This window comes from Muntiacus reevesi, chromosome 4 (genome assembly GCF_963930625.1).
Source record: "Muntiacus reevesi chromosome 4, mMunRee1.1, whole genome shotgun sequence".
Taxonomy (NCBI): Eukaryota; Metazoa; Chordata; class Mammalia; order Artiodactyla; family Cervidae; genus Muntiacus; species Muntiacus reevesi.
In genome coordinates, this window is record NC_089252.1 from 90,990,373 (window position 1) to 91,007,928 (window position 17,556).

General features: G+C 38.9%; 1 protein-coding gene across 5 annotated transcripts in view; it reads left to right on the forward strand.

Annotated features, from left to right (window-relative positions):
• The window catches only part of FRMD4B (FERM domain containing 4B), a 347,554-nt gene that overhangs the window by 290,163 nt on the left and 39,835 nt on the right, over nt 1-17,556 (forward strand). For all 5 annotated transcript variants that reach the window (XM_065933299.1, XM_065933300.1, XM_065933297.1 and 2 more), the window contains 4 exons: nt 10,103-10,186; nt 11,717-11,782; nt 13,946-14,003; nt 15,437-15,523. In XM_065933299.1, the coding sequence (XP_065789371.1) occupies nt 10,103-10,186; nt 11,717-11,782; nt 13,946-14,003; nt 15,437-15,523 (295 nt within the window). The remainder of the gene's footprint in view (nt 1-10,102; nt 10,187-11,716; nt 11,783-13,945; nt 14,004-15,436; nt 15,524-17,556) is intronic.

Sequence of the window (17,556 nt, forward strand, 5' to 3'; positions counted from 1 at the left end):
CAGATTATTTCCTAAAGAGCTTAATTTTTGTCTTGGTGACAGTTGACACTCATTTCCATGGGTCATTATGCTTTTCAGATAAGGAAGAGCTTTAGCATTGAAAAGAAAAGGAAAGTTTGAGGCTTGGCCTTTTTTTTTAAACTGTTTTAGAAACCTAGGGATGCCCCACACCAAACACTGACAATTACCATCTTCAAGGGATCTCTTTTCAGTGATTGGTTTGCTCCAGAACGGCCAGCAGCCGTGTGCTAATTGCCTGAACTCCCTTGCCCTCCAGCCTCAGCACGGCAGGTGGCTGATTGTAACTGTGGGCAAGTCCTCAACTAGGCACAAACAGGTGCACACATCTCCTGGGGGTGGCTGTTTCCACACAACTGCTCCAGCACACACAAAGGATGGCCTCAGTTTTGCCAGCCACGTGGCTGTCTCAGAAAGGGGTGAGGTTGGCACATTCCTCCAGGGCTTGTGAGATCAGGAAAGAAAAACAAAAGCCCGTGAAAGGGGGTTCTTGGGAATGCCAAAAGGAATCATCAAGGCAGAAGGAGCCGCCAGTGGCTAAACGGTAACGGTGGGTCCTGGGCCTCTTCCTTTCAGAAAGCTGTCAGAATACGAACCTGGAATACCTGATGACGGGGGCCGGGGCAGGGGTTTAGCCTAAGTCATCAGATAAACCGCAGCGTTCTTCATTGTAGCATCTGAATTCCTGTTGAAAGGATGAAGAATAGCAATTTCTGGTTTGTTACCAATAAGTAGAAAGTCCTGTAGATTTATGGGCATTGTCTCTGGCTGGGACTTGAAAAAAGCAGTCCTTCTTGGCAGTTCTAGTCAAGTGAGTCTTTAAAATAACGCTTCCACTCACTGCATGAGGCTCAAGAACGTCCACAAAGAGTGAGTGTGTTTACTCCTGGGGAGAGGCAGAGACATCTCGGCCCAGGCTTGCTTACACCCAGCTGGTTGGGGGCCCTCTCTGGGGATTCTGAGGTCACTCCTCATTCATATCAACCCAGCCTCCCGCTCTGCCTGCCTGCCTGTCTGTCGGCCCCGGGAGGGGAGGGCCTCCCCGGCTCTTCCTCCACCCACTCGCAGGATCCATGAGGTCAGCTCCAAGGCAAATTCCCCAGCTGCGGTTCTTCAGGGGGTGAACAAATAAGCATTCAGCTACTGTCAGTCCACTTACAGTTGAAATCTTGCCTGGTTCTAAACTCTGAAAAGGATCGGGATGAACTTGAAAGCAATGCCTTGGTGTTTCTAACACTTGCCCTCTAACGGGCACTGAACTTGCCCACCAGCACCCTACCTTTCACCCACTAGTCATATTTGACTTAGTTTTTGATGTGAATTATATCACCCAGATCACTGGATGTGAATTATGTCACCAGATGGCACCACCCTTATGGCAGAAAGTGAAGAAAAACTATAGAGCCTCTTGATGAAGGTGAAAGAGAAGAGTGAAAAAGTTGGCTTAAAACATTCAGAAAACTAAGATCATGGCATCTGGTCCCATCACTTCACGGCAAGTAGATGGGGAAACAGTGGAAACAATGACAGACTTTATTTTTGTGGTCTCCAAAATCACTGCAGATGGTGACAATTAAGACACTTGCTCCTTGGAAGAAAAGCTATGACCAACCTAGACGGCATATTAAAAAGCAGAGGCATTACTTTGCCAACAAAAGTCTGTCTAGTCAAAGCTATGGTTTTTCCAGTAGTCATGTATGAATGTGAGAGTTGAACTATAATGAAAGTTTAGCGCTGAAGAATTGATGCTTTTGAACTGCGGTGTTGGAGAAGTTTCTTCAGAGTCCCTTGGACTGCAAGGAGATGCAACCAGTCCATCCTAAAGAAGATCAGTCCTGAATATTCATTGCAAGTTCTGATGCTGAAGCTATAACTCCAGTACTTAGGCCACCTGATGCAAAGAACTGACAAAGACCCTGGTGCTGGGAAAGATTGAAGGTGGGAGGAGAAGGGGATGACAGAGATGGTTGGATGGCATCACCGACTCAATGGACATGAGCTTGAGTAAGCTCTGGGAGTTGGTGATGGACAGGAAGGACTGCCGTGCTGCAGTCCATGGTATCACGAAGAGGAGGACATGACTGAGTGACTGAACTGATAATCACCAGGAAGAATTCATAAAACATGTATGAATGGTTTAAAAAACAGATTAGAAGTTGCACAGACACGTAACCACACCCAGTGAGGAATGTTGCCAGGACCCCACCCCATGCCCATCGTGTACCAGTGCCCCCCTCCCCCCACCCCACCCCCAGTAAACAGTGTCTCTTTCCCTGGTTGTACTCTGACTCTAGGGAGCTTATTTTCTTGTTTTGCTTTATTTTGTGTCACCTGTGTATGATCCTCCGTATTCATTTTGCTTGCTTTCGAACATATATACAGGAGATGGTGATGTATATATTACTTTGAGTCTTGATTCTTTGCTTAATGTTTGTGAGATTCACCATATTGTGTGAAGCTAAACTGTATTTTCTTTGCTATATGGCATTCCATTATGAATACTATAATTTTATCATTTCTACTGTCATGGGATATTTGGGTTGTTTTCTTTGTCTTACTGTGGAAAATGCTGTTATCAACTTTATTCTTTTGTGTAAGTTCCTCTAGAGATGTACCTAGGAAAAGATCTCTGGGTCGTGGGGTATGCAGATTTCCAAAATGATCATATCAATAGAGTTTTCCATCATGGATGGATGGGAGTTCCTATTGCCAAACATCTTGACGTAACCTCTGTGCAGTCTGGTACAAAGTGGTAATCCATTAAAGGTTTACTGTGTGTTCCCCTGAGTTCCTGTAAAGGTGGACACTTGATTCTGCCTGTTGGCCATCTGGGTTTCTACTTGTGCACTGCTTGTTGAGAGATGCAAGCCCTTTCACTGCCGGGCATCCATCTCAGCCATCTTTGTATCTTCTTGGTCCTCCAGTGTCACAGCCAGCTCCTCAGCTCAGTCCACTCCTTGTTGGTGGTGACTTGTTAAGAGGTTTCCTGTACTAAATGCATTCTTTCAGAAAAGTGATACTATGTGTTCACGGGAAAGGATGTTTTGCAATAGCGCAAAGGAACAGATTTGGAGGATTAATAGGCACCTTCTCAAACATAAAGAAATAAGGCTCTGTTTTTTCCTGAGAGTAATCTTTTGAAATGGTCCAGATTCCACATTTGTCAAAATTATTTATGTTTCTCATTTAATCATGCCCTACTGACACTTTGCACTGTAAATAAATTATCTGAAACTGGAAACCAAGTTGAACTGAGAACTATACATGCTCTTCTAATAGTTTATGCCAGAAATTGCAAAGTAATGGTCATGGTCTGCTGGTATATATGTTTTATAGGACATGCACAATGTTTTACTTTTTATTTTGACTTTTTTTTTTTAACTGATTGAGGCAATATTTTGAAATTCAGATGCTCTAGGTAAAAATCTGAGATTTTGCCCCTTTTCAAAACAAGTGTAATCATTATTAGGCAGGAGTGGATCTGTATTCCCATGTGACACAAAAGACCTGGATCTGAGCAGTGTGTCCCCATCAGCAGTGGTGTCTGTTTCCTCAGTATCCAGTCTCCTTTTCTCCATATTAGGAGAATTTTTGACGATGCATGTGGCTGCCCAAATAAAGACTTACACATCCCAGTGTCCCTCGCAGTTAGCAGGAGCCTTGCGATTATTCTGGCCAGTGGGATTAGGGGAGGTGGGCAGCTTTCAGGTTCTGCCTGTAACAGAGTGGGTATGTCCTCCTTTATTCTTTCTCCCCTAGCTGATAGCTAAAATGTGGGTATGGTGATGGGCAATCTTGGATTACATGAAGGATAGCAGCACTCCAGGAATGGTGAAGCAACAGGAGAAGAGATTGGGCCCCTGAATACTTCATGTTATTCCAGCTCTGACTTTTATATCAAGAGAAATTAACCAAAGTGTTGATCTCTGTCTCACACAGTCAAATCTGTATTCCAAGTAATACTTCAGGTGGGCAACGTTCTCTTCCTCACACTCCCCATCAGGCCCCACTGTCCCTGTGTCTGCTGCTGAGTTTGACTTGCCCTTCTCAGCTAGCTTACGCAGATGGATTTCTAGTGCCTCTCTCCCATGGCTCCTGTTAGACACTTGCATCTGATATACTTTTATATTCTAATGTCTTGATAGTCTTAACGATGACAAAAGAGAAAATTTCTTCAAGTCTAAAAGATGCAATTAGAAGTTTTAGGGTTGGATTATCAGTAGTTTTATAAGAATCCAGGTGAGAGTTTTTCAACCTCAACAGTATTGACAATTGGGGCAAGATAATTCTTTGTTGCTGGGACCTGTCCTATGTATTGTAGCCTGTATAGTAGCATCCTGGCATCCACTCAGTGGCTGCCAGTAACACTTCCTTCCCCAGGTGTGACTAAATGTCTTAAGACATTGCTAAATATCCCCTGAGGAGCAAAGTTGCCCCAGTTAAGAACCACTAATTGAAAGTTGATTTCTTTTTTAACCTTTTTTTTTTTGAATTAGTAGGCTTTATTTTTTAAGGGTAGTTTTTGGTTTACACAAGAGTTGAACAGAAAATATATATATATTTATTTATATTTATCTTCTCTCCTCCCCTCTCCCTTCTCTTCAGTTTCCCCATCAGTAACATCTTGCATTAGTATCGTACATTTGTTTCAAATTATCAGTATTGATACATTACTAGTTCAAGATTGCTGGGAGAAATATCAATAACCTCAGATATGGAGATGACACCACCCTTATGGCAGAAAGCAAAGAAGAACTAAAGAGCCTCTTGATGAAAGTGAAAGAGGAGAGTGAGAAAGTTGGCTGAAAGCTCAGCTTTCAGAAAACTGAGATCATGGCATCTGGTTCCATCACTTCATGGCAAATAGTTGGGGCAACAGTGGAAACAGTGGCTGACTTTATTTTGGGGGGCCCCAAAATCACTGCAGATGGTGATTGCAGCCATGAAGTTAAAAGACACTTACTCCTTGGAAGGAAAGTTATGACATAAAAAGCAGAGACATTACTTTGCCAACAAAGGTCCGTCTAGTCAAGGCTATGATTTCTCCAGTAGTCATGTATGGATGCAAGAGTTAGACTATAAAGAAAGCTGAGTCCTGAAGAATTGATGCTTTTGAACTGTGGTGTTGGAGAAGACTCTTGAGAGTTCGTTGGACTGAAAGAAGATCCAACCAGTCCATCCCAAAGGAGATCAGTCCCGAGTGTTCATTGAAAGGTCTAATGTTGAAGCTGAAACTCCAATAGTTTGGCCACCTGATGTGAAGAACTGACTCATTTGAAAAGACCCTGATGCTGGGAAAGATTGAAGGCGGGAAGAAAAGGGGACAACAGAGGATTAGATGGTTGGATGGCATGACCGACTCAATGGACATGAGTTTGAGTAAACTCCGGGAGTTGGTAATGGACAGGGAGGCCTGGCGTGCTGCAGTCCATGGGTTTGCAAAGAGTCAGACATGACTGAGTGACTGAACTGAACAGAAAGTTCATAGTCACATTATGATTCTGTGTTGTACTGATGCTATAGCTTTTGACAAATGCATGTCATATATCCATGATTACAGTATTATTCAGGATAGTTTCATGGCCCCCCAGATCCTTTATGCTCTACCTATTCAAGTGTATTCCTTTTAAAGTAATCTAAACTCTCCTTAAAATGATCCCTAAGCCTATTAATGCTCATTTTTGTTGCTTCTCAGTGATTGATTAGTACCCAAAAGAAGTCTTAATGAATGAATATTCATTGTAATTTAGGATGCGGACTCATGATTAACCTTTGGTAATTTATTGATTTATTCAGTCATCATTTCCAGATATATAACATCACATCTTAGAACTGGGGTAGGTTCTAATCGTGCATAGTTAAAATTACTTTTGAAAATGTGTTGGGAAGGTGACCTGTCGAAGACCAAAATTCATCAGGTAGTATTTTCCTCCGTTTGAAACACTTAGCTGTTTCTTAAGTTAAGCACTTAAATACACAAGTTTCTTATGATTAGCGAGCATGTATTAAATGCTTAAACACTACAATAGAAAACTCTCAGTATGTTGAGAAGCTGGTGCTTTACGGACATAGGAACTAAAATCATCGTAAAGGGAAGCAACTTCAAACCTTCCATTTCATACTTATTCTCAACAATGAGCTTTTGAATAGAATGATGGATAGAATTTCCCCCCTATTTCTTCCCCCTTTCTCCTCTCTTTTGGCTGAATACATTTGCATAACTTAAAAGCAATATCATGAAATAGAGAACAAACAATTACCGAGGCAGCGGATGGGAGGGTGGGCTGGATGGGGAGATTGGAACTGACACAAATATACTGCAATGTTTAAAATAAATGACTAATGAGAACCTACTGTACAGCACAGGGAACTCTATTCAATATCCTGTGGTGACCGAAATTGGAAGGAAATATAAAATTAGAGTGTATGTGTGTGTATATATATATATATGTATGACTGATCCACTTTACCATACAACAAGAAACTAACAGCATTTTAAAACAACTACTCTAGTAAAAATTAATTTTAAGAATTAACACAAATTTTTTTTTAATGCAACTCCATCCTATCACACTTGTTTCTACATGCTCGAATGAGTATACACATAATACATATTTGCTAAATGAATGAGTGAATTTTTGGTAAATAGCAGCTTCTCTTCTACTCTAGTGAGGTCTTGATCACCACAATATTAACTCTAATCCAAAGAAATAAGTAAATGCAAGGTTGAATTCTTGAAACTCAGCATGCAGTTCACATGAACCCAGAAGATAACACACTTGTGGATGGTGGTGATGATTAATAACAAAAGGTATTATCTTTAGCCTGTCACTTAAGAACATATACATGTATTTGCCCTTGACAAAAAAATTCATAAGCCAGCCTCTTTGAAAAGGAAATGGGATTTGAATGACAGAGGATAAAAGAAATGATTAAGAAAAATAAATATCATTGTGGGAGTTGACAGATGACCTTTCCTTTGATTAAATTGGACTGTGGTATATTTTCGTTTTCAGGAAGCTCAAACCGGTTTCCCCAGATTGTCAATGTGATCATACTGCTCAGATTTCAAATGAATGGAGAGATTTATCCTTATGTAAGAACGGGAGCCAAGTGACTTTTCATTTCCTGGAGTGATTTGTAAAGCCGGATCTTTCACCTTTAGGGAGGGCCACAAGCCTGGTTTTGTAGCATTGACAGGTGCAGATCATACTATCTCCCAGCTAGGTGATACTCTGTCTATTCTCACTGGAAGATGGTAAATTTATGTAGAGGTTGCTCAGTGGGTTCACTTGATTGCCCTGTGGCCTGGTGGAGAAACTTTGATAAAACCAGTAAACAGACCTTCTATAGACACTGAAGGAGAACCACTCACACCACACCTCATCAGGTGACAGGAGAGAGCAGTTTCTAATCCAGCACAGTGCAACCGGGGCCAAACAAAACCAGTCAGCACGCCATGTTTGGTTCCCCAGTTTGACCTGTGACGTTAGATCTAGGAGGACTGGATGAATGCTTTGGGAGGAGATTGACTTTGAGTTCAATGTTTCATCCTCCACTTGCAAGTTCATCTCTTCCAACATCACAATTCACACTGGGGCAAACCTCAGGGAAGCAAATGTAAAAATGCTTGAATGATGGCTTTTGAAACTAATTGGTTCAGAGGTTTCATCTGTAAGTGGGGGTGAGGGTGAAGGGGGAGCTCTGCTTTGCTAGAGATGAGAATATTGTCTGGGCTTTCTAGGACACTGCTCTGGGAATCTGTCAGGGAATCAGGTGATAGAATACTGTAATTATTCTATGTGGGTCTTGGCCTTTGACGCCTTCTGGCTCCTCCTCCTAATAGCTATGAGGCATTGAACAAGAGGCTTAGCCTCGCTGAACCTTACACTCTTACCTGTGAAGTTGATGTTTAGTCACTAGGTTGTGTACGACCCTCTTCCCACCCCTCTGGACTGTAGCCCGCCAGGCGCCTCTGTCCATGAGATTTCCCAGGCAAGAATACTGGGGTGGGTTGCCATTTCCTTCTCCGGGGAATCTTCCCGATCCAGGGATCAAACCCATGTCTCCTGCCTTGTCAGGCAGATTCTTTACCACTGAGCCACCTAGGAGGCCCCGTCCCTCCACCCCAGCGCTCCACTCCCCACCCCCGACCCGCCATAAAATAGTCTGGCTAAATAATAGTACTTAGCACATGGGAAGAGTTGTGATGGACTTTCATGAGTGAACAGTGCCCTCCAAGTGCTTTCCACGGTGCCTAGCTCTTGGTAACCTCAACAAAGGGTGCGTGTGTGCTAAGTCACTTCAGTCGTGTCCATCTCTTTGTGACCCTGTGTATACCGGAGTGGGCTGCCATGCCCTTCTCCAGGGGATCTTCCCAACCCAGGGATCAAACCCGTGTCTCTTCTATCTCCTGCATTGACAGGTGGGTTCTTTACCACTAGCACCAGCTAGGAGGCCGTAGCTAGTGGCAAAGTTATGAGGAGGTGGAAAGTAAGAGGAAGAGTTACCAGTATTGTGTTTGAGAAATGCCAGGGTGGTCAGGATTTTGCTCTTTAATGCACTTAGCTTAAGCTCCAGTGGATTCTTTTGAGAGTCATGTCTGTTTCAGCGGAAACTGCTTTCTTAAATACCTGGAGCAATTTAAGAGTATTTTGTATCATACAGGACAGGACGAACTATGACTGAGTCATGCTCCCTGTTCTCCCTTGGCGTTAAGTTCCTTAAAGACCACACCCTTCTCTTTGGACAGCCACAATTTTGCCTGTTTCTTTCTTTTTTTTTTTTTTAGTTTTGTTCTCAAAAGTCATTGTTCTTGATCAAGATATTGTTGATTTGAAATATTATACATTTCATGTGTATAACATAATGATTCACAGTTTTTAAAGACTGTATTCCATTGATGGTTTTTTATAGAATACTGCCTATGTGCCCCAAATCTTGCCATTTTAAAATGAGCTGATGTTTCGCAAGGTACATTTTAGTTAACTTGATACAATTTGAGGGACATCTTGGGTTTCATTTGGCTTCCCTTGTGGCTCAGCTGGTAAAGAATCCGACTGCAATGCGAGAGACCTGGGTTCGATCCCTGGATTGGGGAGATCCCCTGGGAAGGGAAAGGCTACCCGCTCTAGGATTCTGACCTGGAGAATTTCATGAACTGTGTAGTCCGTGGGGTCGCAAAGAGTCAGACACAACTGAGCAACTTTCACTTAGGTTTCATTAGAAGCACATTTTTCAAGTCATCTTCTGATGTCCACAGATGGCCAACTTTGTTCATTTTATTCCAGAAAGTGGTAGGGAAGTAACAGAAAGGTCTACACACATCTTTTTATTGCAATAATACATATTATGAAAAAGTGGTAATACTGTGTGAATGCTTTTAGAATATCTAGTGTCCTTATGTTGTGAATATTATGTAGACACTAAAGATAATTATGAGGGTGCTATAGGAACATGGAGAAAGTATATAATGACATTTGAAACATGCTGTATAAAAACAGAATATGAAATATGCACAATTATAGTAATACTTTTGTAATAAAATAGATACATATAGGAAATACACAATGAAAACAGCTGTGAGTTTGTAAGGAAACTGAGATTATGGCAATTTAACATTATTTTAATTTTCTTTGGTCTTTGTAAAAGCCTCAAAAATCTCATCAGATGACTTGGTTTTCCATTTGGGCACTGTCTTTAGTTAAAGTATATTGTCTTATATTTGCTGCCAATAACATTTGACACAATCCAGTGTACTATCGTTGGGTTTCCCAGGTGATTCAGTGGTAAAGAATCCGCCCGCCAATGCAGGAGACATGGGTTCGGTCCCTGGGTCAGGAAGATACCCTAGAGAAGTAAATGACATTCCACTCCAATATTCTTGCCTGGGAAATCCATGGGCAGAAGAGCCTGGTGGGCTACAGTCCATGGGGTCACATGTCACAAAGGAGTCAGACACAACTGAGCTACTAAACAACAACAAATGTGCTATACTTGTTACTTTTCAGATTTCACCTGATGACCAGCTTGGATAATCATTTAAGTAACAGCAGTTGACATACTGTATTACTTTTCTTTTTAGTGATGAAAATGCCAGGAAAGATTTAAAGACACTTCCAGCTTTTCCAACCAAAACTCTGCAGGAACATCCCTCCCTTGCTTACTGGTAAGCTGAGTCAAGATGGCCCATGACCCCATTGCCACGGCCTCCATTGAGAATTACATGCTCCTCAGGAGACTGCAAGAAATAGAAGTGAGGGAAATGTCGAATTGCCTATAATATGTGTCAGACTAATAAGAAGTAGACCTTGATCCTTCTAGTGATCCCAAGACTTGTCGTCATATGTGGAGAGTAGCCATTTGCCTTTCCATTCAAGTGCATAAAAGATTTGTAGAGTGCTGTTAAGCGAATCATGCTTAGTATATGTGCACTCACTGTGTAAGACAGCCCTCATCTGGAGGAGTACAATGCAAGTGGTATAAGAGACAGATTTCCTTGAACAGAGGTGTTTGTAATGAACAGAAACAACCTGAATGATCAGAGTTTTCATCTACAGCCAGGAGTCATTGTCTATTTTGAGTTGTTTTCTTTGTTTGTGTTTTAATGAACCCCATAGTACCCATCTCCCATGCAACGCTTTTCCTAAAGAAGTATGTTTTCTCCCCTTAAACTACTTACATTCCCTTTAAATATATTTTCCTCGATTTAAGGCTGTGAATCCTGGAGATGGTTTTCCTTTCCACTAAAAAACTGGTTACAAAATAAATATTCACCATGAATGAGCTATAATATGAAAGTTGGAATATTTCCCAAGTCAATAATGAGAGTGAGTGCTGAGGCTAACATTGCATCGTGAATCTGGGACCTTTTAAATGAATCATTGTTAAGTGATAGTTTCTTAAGAGTAAAAAGCAAAGACCAATTACTGTTGATTATTGGTTATATAGAGATAAAAACATTTATTCTTCTCAGTTATACTTCAGATGTGACTAACAAGCTACCAGTCTGAAAGGAGGATAAATAACTGAATGGTGTCAAAGGTGATCAGAGTTCACCCGTTTTTCCCCTTTCTAGTCAAAAAGTTTTATCCTAAGACAATAATGAAGGGCTTTCTCTTAAGGTATTATGTGCACGAGTCAAGAGATTAGAGTATTTTAGATTGAACACTCACTCAGAAGCATCTTTAATTCTTTCTAAATCTAAGCAGTTTAAGGAAAATGTCTGTAATACCTTTCACCTGCTAATCTCTTTAAAAACTTTTAATTTCCCAAGCAAGTCTCTCTAGCATTTAATAATATTATTTTGTATTTATTATATTCCATCAGTTATGGGAGAAAATATTAGTTTTTCATTTGATGAATTGATATTACTTTTATATTACTGATATTATATATATCAATAATAGATATCAATAATATCCAAACATTGATATTTTTTCTAACTTAAAGTTTTAAAAATTTACACATAAGTAAGTTATATAAAATTGTAAATAGTCAAGACAAGGTAGTCAAATGTCTGAGGTTCAAGAGTCTGTGTCCTACAAAAACAAGTCAACCAGCTTCTGTCTCCTGAACAAGTTGATCTAGGCCTTCCTTCTTTCTCAAGTATTTTCAGTGGCTACCTGAAAATCTTGAAATAGAATCTGTAGTTAATACAGTCGTATATTGCTGTACTTTTCATTTCCTTGTTTTACAGTGAGGACAGAGTAATTGAACATTATTTGAAAATCAAAGGTCTGACCCGGGGTCAAGCTGTCGTTCAGTAAGTATCTTTCTGAAGATATAGTTGTAATGTCTTCTGTTTGAGAAAGTCATCTGAAATGATTTCTGTTGTATAGTTTGTGTGCATATAGTACCTGGCTAGAAGTATCTTACCATGAATTACAAAACTTCATGGGCTATTCTGTACTTTGGTGTCATCAATTCAGATGCCTGCCAATGTCAGGCAGGTAACAAAAATGAGATTGTGGTGACTGTGGTGAATTAGAGAGCTTTTGACCTGGCTGGAGACAAGGCTACTCAGCCTCAGCATTCAGGCATAATGTTGCCAAATCTTCTAATGTTTTTCAAGAAAGAAAGGAAATTACAATTTTTAAATCCTAATTTTTTTTTATTTATTTTAATTGGAGGCTAATTACTTTACATTAAATCCTAATTTTAAAACTTACAAAGTCATGTTAAGAAATTTTAGTACAATGTGGGGCAGACAGTACCTGTCTGGAGGCCATGTTTGGTCGCCTGATTGGCGACTCTATTTTGGGTGGAACACACCATGCTGGGTTGGATAATCTGTTTCTTTGTGGTACAAACAGCAGACTGTAATGATAGATTTCTACATTTTAGATGTACAGAGTATCCATTATTTATTAAGAACAGTTCACAAGCTACATTAAAGTTTTTAAATTATAGAAACTAAATTTATAATTTTTAAGTTGTAAAAACTAATATAGCATTATTCCTATATTAATTGTGGAATAACTTTTATGATGATAGAAGGTGTTTTTTTGGTGTATTTTTGTAAATCTGCCAAATATAGCGCAAATCATGTGAGAAGTGAAATAAGGACTTGGTGATCACTATTCCCCTGCCAGGTATAGATTCCTCCCACATCCCTGCTCTTGCACTCATCTCCTTTTTATTACAGTATACCTGCTGTGATCTTCAAGGCAGAAATCAGAAGTTAGCAGTTCCAAAGCTGAATCCCTGATTTGTGCCCATCTTCTGAACTTTAAAATAAAAAGGAACAGCAATTTCCATGAATGATTTTAGGTTAGGTTAATGAGCATATTATGAACTGTTCTTGATTAAATGCAGTATCTTCTTACTTCCTTTGATCATTATCGTTATGGGTCCAAGTAAGAGACTGTCTAAGTCAGTAGTTAAGGCTCTAGACTGTGGAATCCAACTCACTTTGTGTGAGAATCCTGGCTGTGCAGTGTAATTGCTACCTGGACTTGGCACATCTACTTAACTTTTTATATTCACTTACATGTAGACCTTTTACTTTGAAAAATTATCACGTTTATTGATTACAAGGTCCAGAGCCACTGATCTTCAAAATGTTAAACTTGTATCATACAGGAGTCTCAGTTTTTCGTGGGCAGAAAGGAAAGCTTACACAATTTAGTCCACTCCGTAAACTCTTAAGGGCTACACTGGTGGCTCAGTGGTAAAGAATCTGCCTGCTAATGCAGGAGATGCGGGTTTGATCCCTGGGTCAGGAAAATCCCCTGGAGAAGGAGATGCCAACCTACTCCATGATTCTTGCCTGGGAAACCCCATGGACTGAGAAGCCTGGCAGGCTACAGTCCATGGGGTCATGAAAGAGTCAGACACAACTGAGCAACTAAACAACAACAACATAAAGTCTTAAAAGAATAAATACTTGTTGAATTAAGAGGTATATAACCACTTTAACGTTTTTGAGGGAGTACATATTTTTAAAAATCAGGCTTACATATAATAAAACTTACTCTTTTAAAGCATGTATTTCTAAGAGGTTTGACTTAATTTCTAAAAGTGTACCACCATCAATATATAGATTACCTTTATGTTTACTTATTATGAGCAAGACTCAAAAGTTGATTCTAATGTCTTGCATCATTAAGTGCTAGTTTAAAAATATACTTGCAATTTGTGTTTATAATAAAGTATAATATGTTTCTGAGCCATAGAAATTTTAATATGCAGGAAATAATATTTCCTCTAGCTTTTTGAAATTGAATTTTTGTTAACAACCTTCTAACATTTGAGTAAGGTAAAATGTATTACTCCCTAGAGTGGTTTATTCTATTTCTGCCTTTAGTTAAAGAAGTGGTTTTAATGAGTAAACTAGATACAAATGGTGTTTCTTTAGATCACTTTTCCCAAAAGGGCCCTCTAACTAATTTAATAAGAGGTTATAACATACATTCATTTTTCATAGGTATATGAAAATAGTAGAAGCTCTGCCAACCTATGGAGTCCATTATTACGCAGTAAAGGTAAATACTTTTATATGACAAAGCTTTCATCATGACTGTGTTATAGTATGAGCATTAGTGAACAGCACTGACTTTCTAAAATCACATAAATCAATATACATATTTATGTAAATTATCTCTAGAAATTTCAGCATTTAGAATAGAATTGAATTTCTTAAAAAAAAATAAAAGCCTGATATCTTGTCATTGTCATAGCAAATTATAAAGCACATTATTTTTATAAAATACTAACTATGTTCACATGTGTTCCCAAAGCCTCTGTTAGTCCTGAAATATTCAGATTTTTCTCTTCTGGCACACCTATGCATTTACCTACTTTTGCTGATTTATGTCTTTTCCAACTGTGTGCCTTTTCAATCCTACTAGATGTACATTTCATAGCACCTTTGTATGAGAATCATTGGAGAATCATCCCATAACATTTAAGCAGCTTCATAAAATCCTCAAGTTTCTACAAGATTTGTAGTACCCATTTTCAGTTGGTATGTTTTATATTTGGGTAGTATTTTTAGATTTCATACACATGCAGAAATTGACTAAGAAACACTTTGAGATGATACAGAACAAAGCATATTGTTAATAAAAAAGTCTTGTTTGAAAGAGGTATAATTTTATACTTGATCAGTCTTGAGGGACTTTCTAAGTTCTGACAGTCCAGATGGTGGGGAGTTGGATCTTAAATACCTGTATGATGAGGACACCTTTTACTAAAAATATGTACCAATTCCATTTTAATTTCTACTGATTCTTAATTTATTTGCATATGGGTATATGTTTAAGCCCAAGTTTTTTCTTTCCCTTTGTCAGTATACCCTTTCTTTGGCAAGACCTAAAAGATAAATTTATGAGTAAAAAAAAATTCCTCCTCTCCCCATATATACCTCAAAGTCATTATTCAGGCATCTTGTCTTTGAATCGTATAACTCATCTGAAGAGTGCTTTAGTATTCCCATGTTCCTTGTTAAGTTTATAAACATTAGGATTTGGAACCACTTTTCTCATCTTGGTAATTTTTTGGAAACTTCCCTGACCTTTATAGCTAGTTACTAATCAAGAGAACAAAGAGCTTTTTTCTTTTTCTTCTTCTTCTTTTTTTTTTTTAAATGACTAACTGTCTTTGTATTCTGGATTAATTCCTGTTTGAATTACTTATGTTTTATATCTTCTTTCCAATTGTTTAATCCTAACAATAATGTGTCTTTCTTTTTGATGGTGTTAATAGTATTGGTATGTTTTGATTTATAGGTCTTATTTGAGGGAATTCTAAGAAAGTGTTCTAATAACAAGTCAGGATTTTAAATAGTGTTTTGTTTACCAAGACAAAATTATTTTGACTTGCTGATACTTGTTAAAGCAAGAAATTGGTAGATATTACTTCATCTCTAGAAGACTTAACAATTAGGTCTTGGTTCTCATGTTTTTCCATCTTCCAGGATAAACAAGGACTTCCTTGGTGGCTTGGAATCAGCTATAAAGGAATTGGCCAGTATGATTTGCAAGATAAGGTGAAACCTCGGAAAGTAAGTGTGAATCATTTCAGATACTTATGGGAACACTAAGCTGTTCTAGAGCTAAAAACGTCACTTTAAGAGGCAACAAGTAATCTTGCGTAAAGAATTTTTGATTAGTGAAGTCCTAGGTGTACAGAAGAGTCAAGTTAAATGTGAAATACTTTTTATAACTCATTCATGCACCATTTATACAGCAATTCCATGTCTGATCATTTATTAGTAAAATTATGCACAACGATTTAACTACAAGGATGTTGATCACAACATAGTTCATACGTGTACACATCTAATTTCTATTTTAGTATGAACATGATGATGCCATTTGTTTAATAAATTTTATCTATATATAGAAATACATACACACATCCACACACTTATGCATGCATATACATCTTTAAAATGAATGGATAAACAAATGGATGAACTATAAAGATGTAAGCCAAAAATTTGAGTACTGGTTATCTCTCAGGGGTATAGTTACAAGTAATCTTCTACTATTGCTGTTATCATTGTTTATCTTTGTTTCACAATTTTCCACATTTAACATGTCTGCTTTTGATAGAGGAATTATGTGCTGTTTAGTAAAGGTATGCTGTCTGGTTTGGATTCTCCAGAGCTAATAAGTTACATTCTTGGCAATTTGATTGTGGGATTGTTCCTCTTGACCAAGCATAAGTGTACAATACTTTTTGCCTTTGTAAGAATTGATGAGTTTGTGTAGATAACCCACCTAGCTGTTCTGGCCTACTCAGTATTATAGGGACATAACTTACTCATGCTGGTAGGTTTTGCCACCCTCTCTGTCCTCTGCTGCCCTGTCTGGGAATCACAGCTGTGAAACAATGGCCTATAACAATAGACAGTGGTCCAGCGGCCTGCGCTATCACACCCCGACATCACAGCCTTAAATAGCTCTTAGCACTTCCATCCATCTCTGGCTTTAATGTGTACTAGAAAAACAGCCATGCTTTTCATAAAGTCAGGCCCTGTTCATAATAGCACGCGCGCTGCATCTTCTAAGTGTCCATTCAGCTTCAACTGGTGCTTACAATCTTCCTTTGAGTTTAGGCAATAAATAAGCTACCCTTTTCTCCTCAATTTATGGTTGTGAAATTGGCACAGAAGACATAAAAGGGTGTCTCCCAGAGCAAACCGCAGTCCCCTTTGAATGCCCATTCAGCTCTCCTGGATCAGACTGTCTGGGCACTGTGGCTTCCTATTGGGGATTCTCAATAAAAATAAGACGGCATTCAGCAGAGATCCGCCTGGTGAGTGACAGTACGCAAACCTGTGTGTGATTACACAGTTAGAACTTGATCTCTGTCATTTTGGCCCAGTGACCCAGATCAATTGAAATAAGGGATACTTAATTTCCAGGAGGAGTATAAGTAATTAGTGGTTGTGTTATGTTTTGGGTTTGGGTTTTTGTTTGTTTGTTTAGGTGGTACCACAGGGTCTGTGGGATCTCAGTTCCCTGACCAGGGATTGAACCCTCGTCACGGCAGTGAAAGCCCAGAACCCTATCCGCTAGGCCCCTGGGGAACTCCCCAGCAAGGATTGTATTTGAAAGTTTGTTTCTAAGATTGAATTTCTAATAATGATAAACAATGATAAATTTCTAATAAAGAAATGATAGGCATATCACTTTTTGAATATTTTTCAAAATCATTTTACTGTGCAGTTACATATTTTATTTTAATGTTTTTAGCAAACGTTTTAAATAATCATTTTAAAAGAAACAAGCAAACAAAAAAAGCACCCACTATGGAAGCATGTCAGTTGGGGTAGGAAGTCCTTCAGTCCTCATCCTTCGCCTGTATAAACATTGTCAAAAGACCGATACTGGTTCATACAGACTTTGTCAGTGTGTATACCAAGCTTTTACAGCGAGAAAGAAACCTTACTATGTATACTATTTCTTTTCTTTTTTTAAAAAAACATTTATTTATTTTTGTATTTTGACTGTGCTGGGGCTTAGTTGCCGCACATGGAATCTTCACTCGTGGCATGTGAACTCTTAATTCCAGCATGTGGGATCTAGT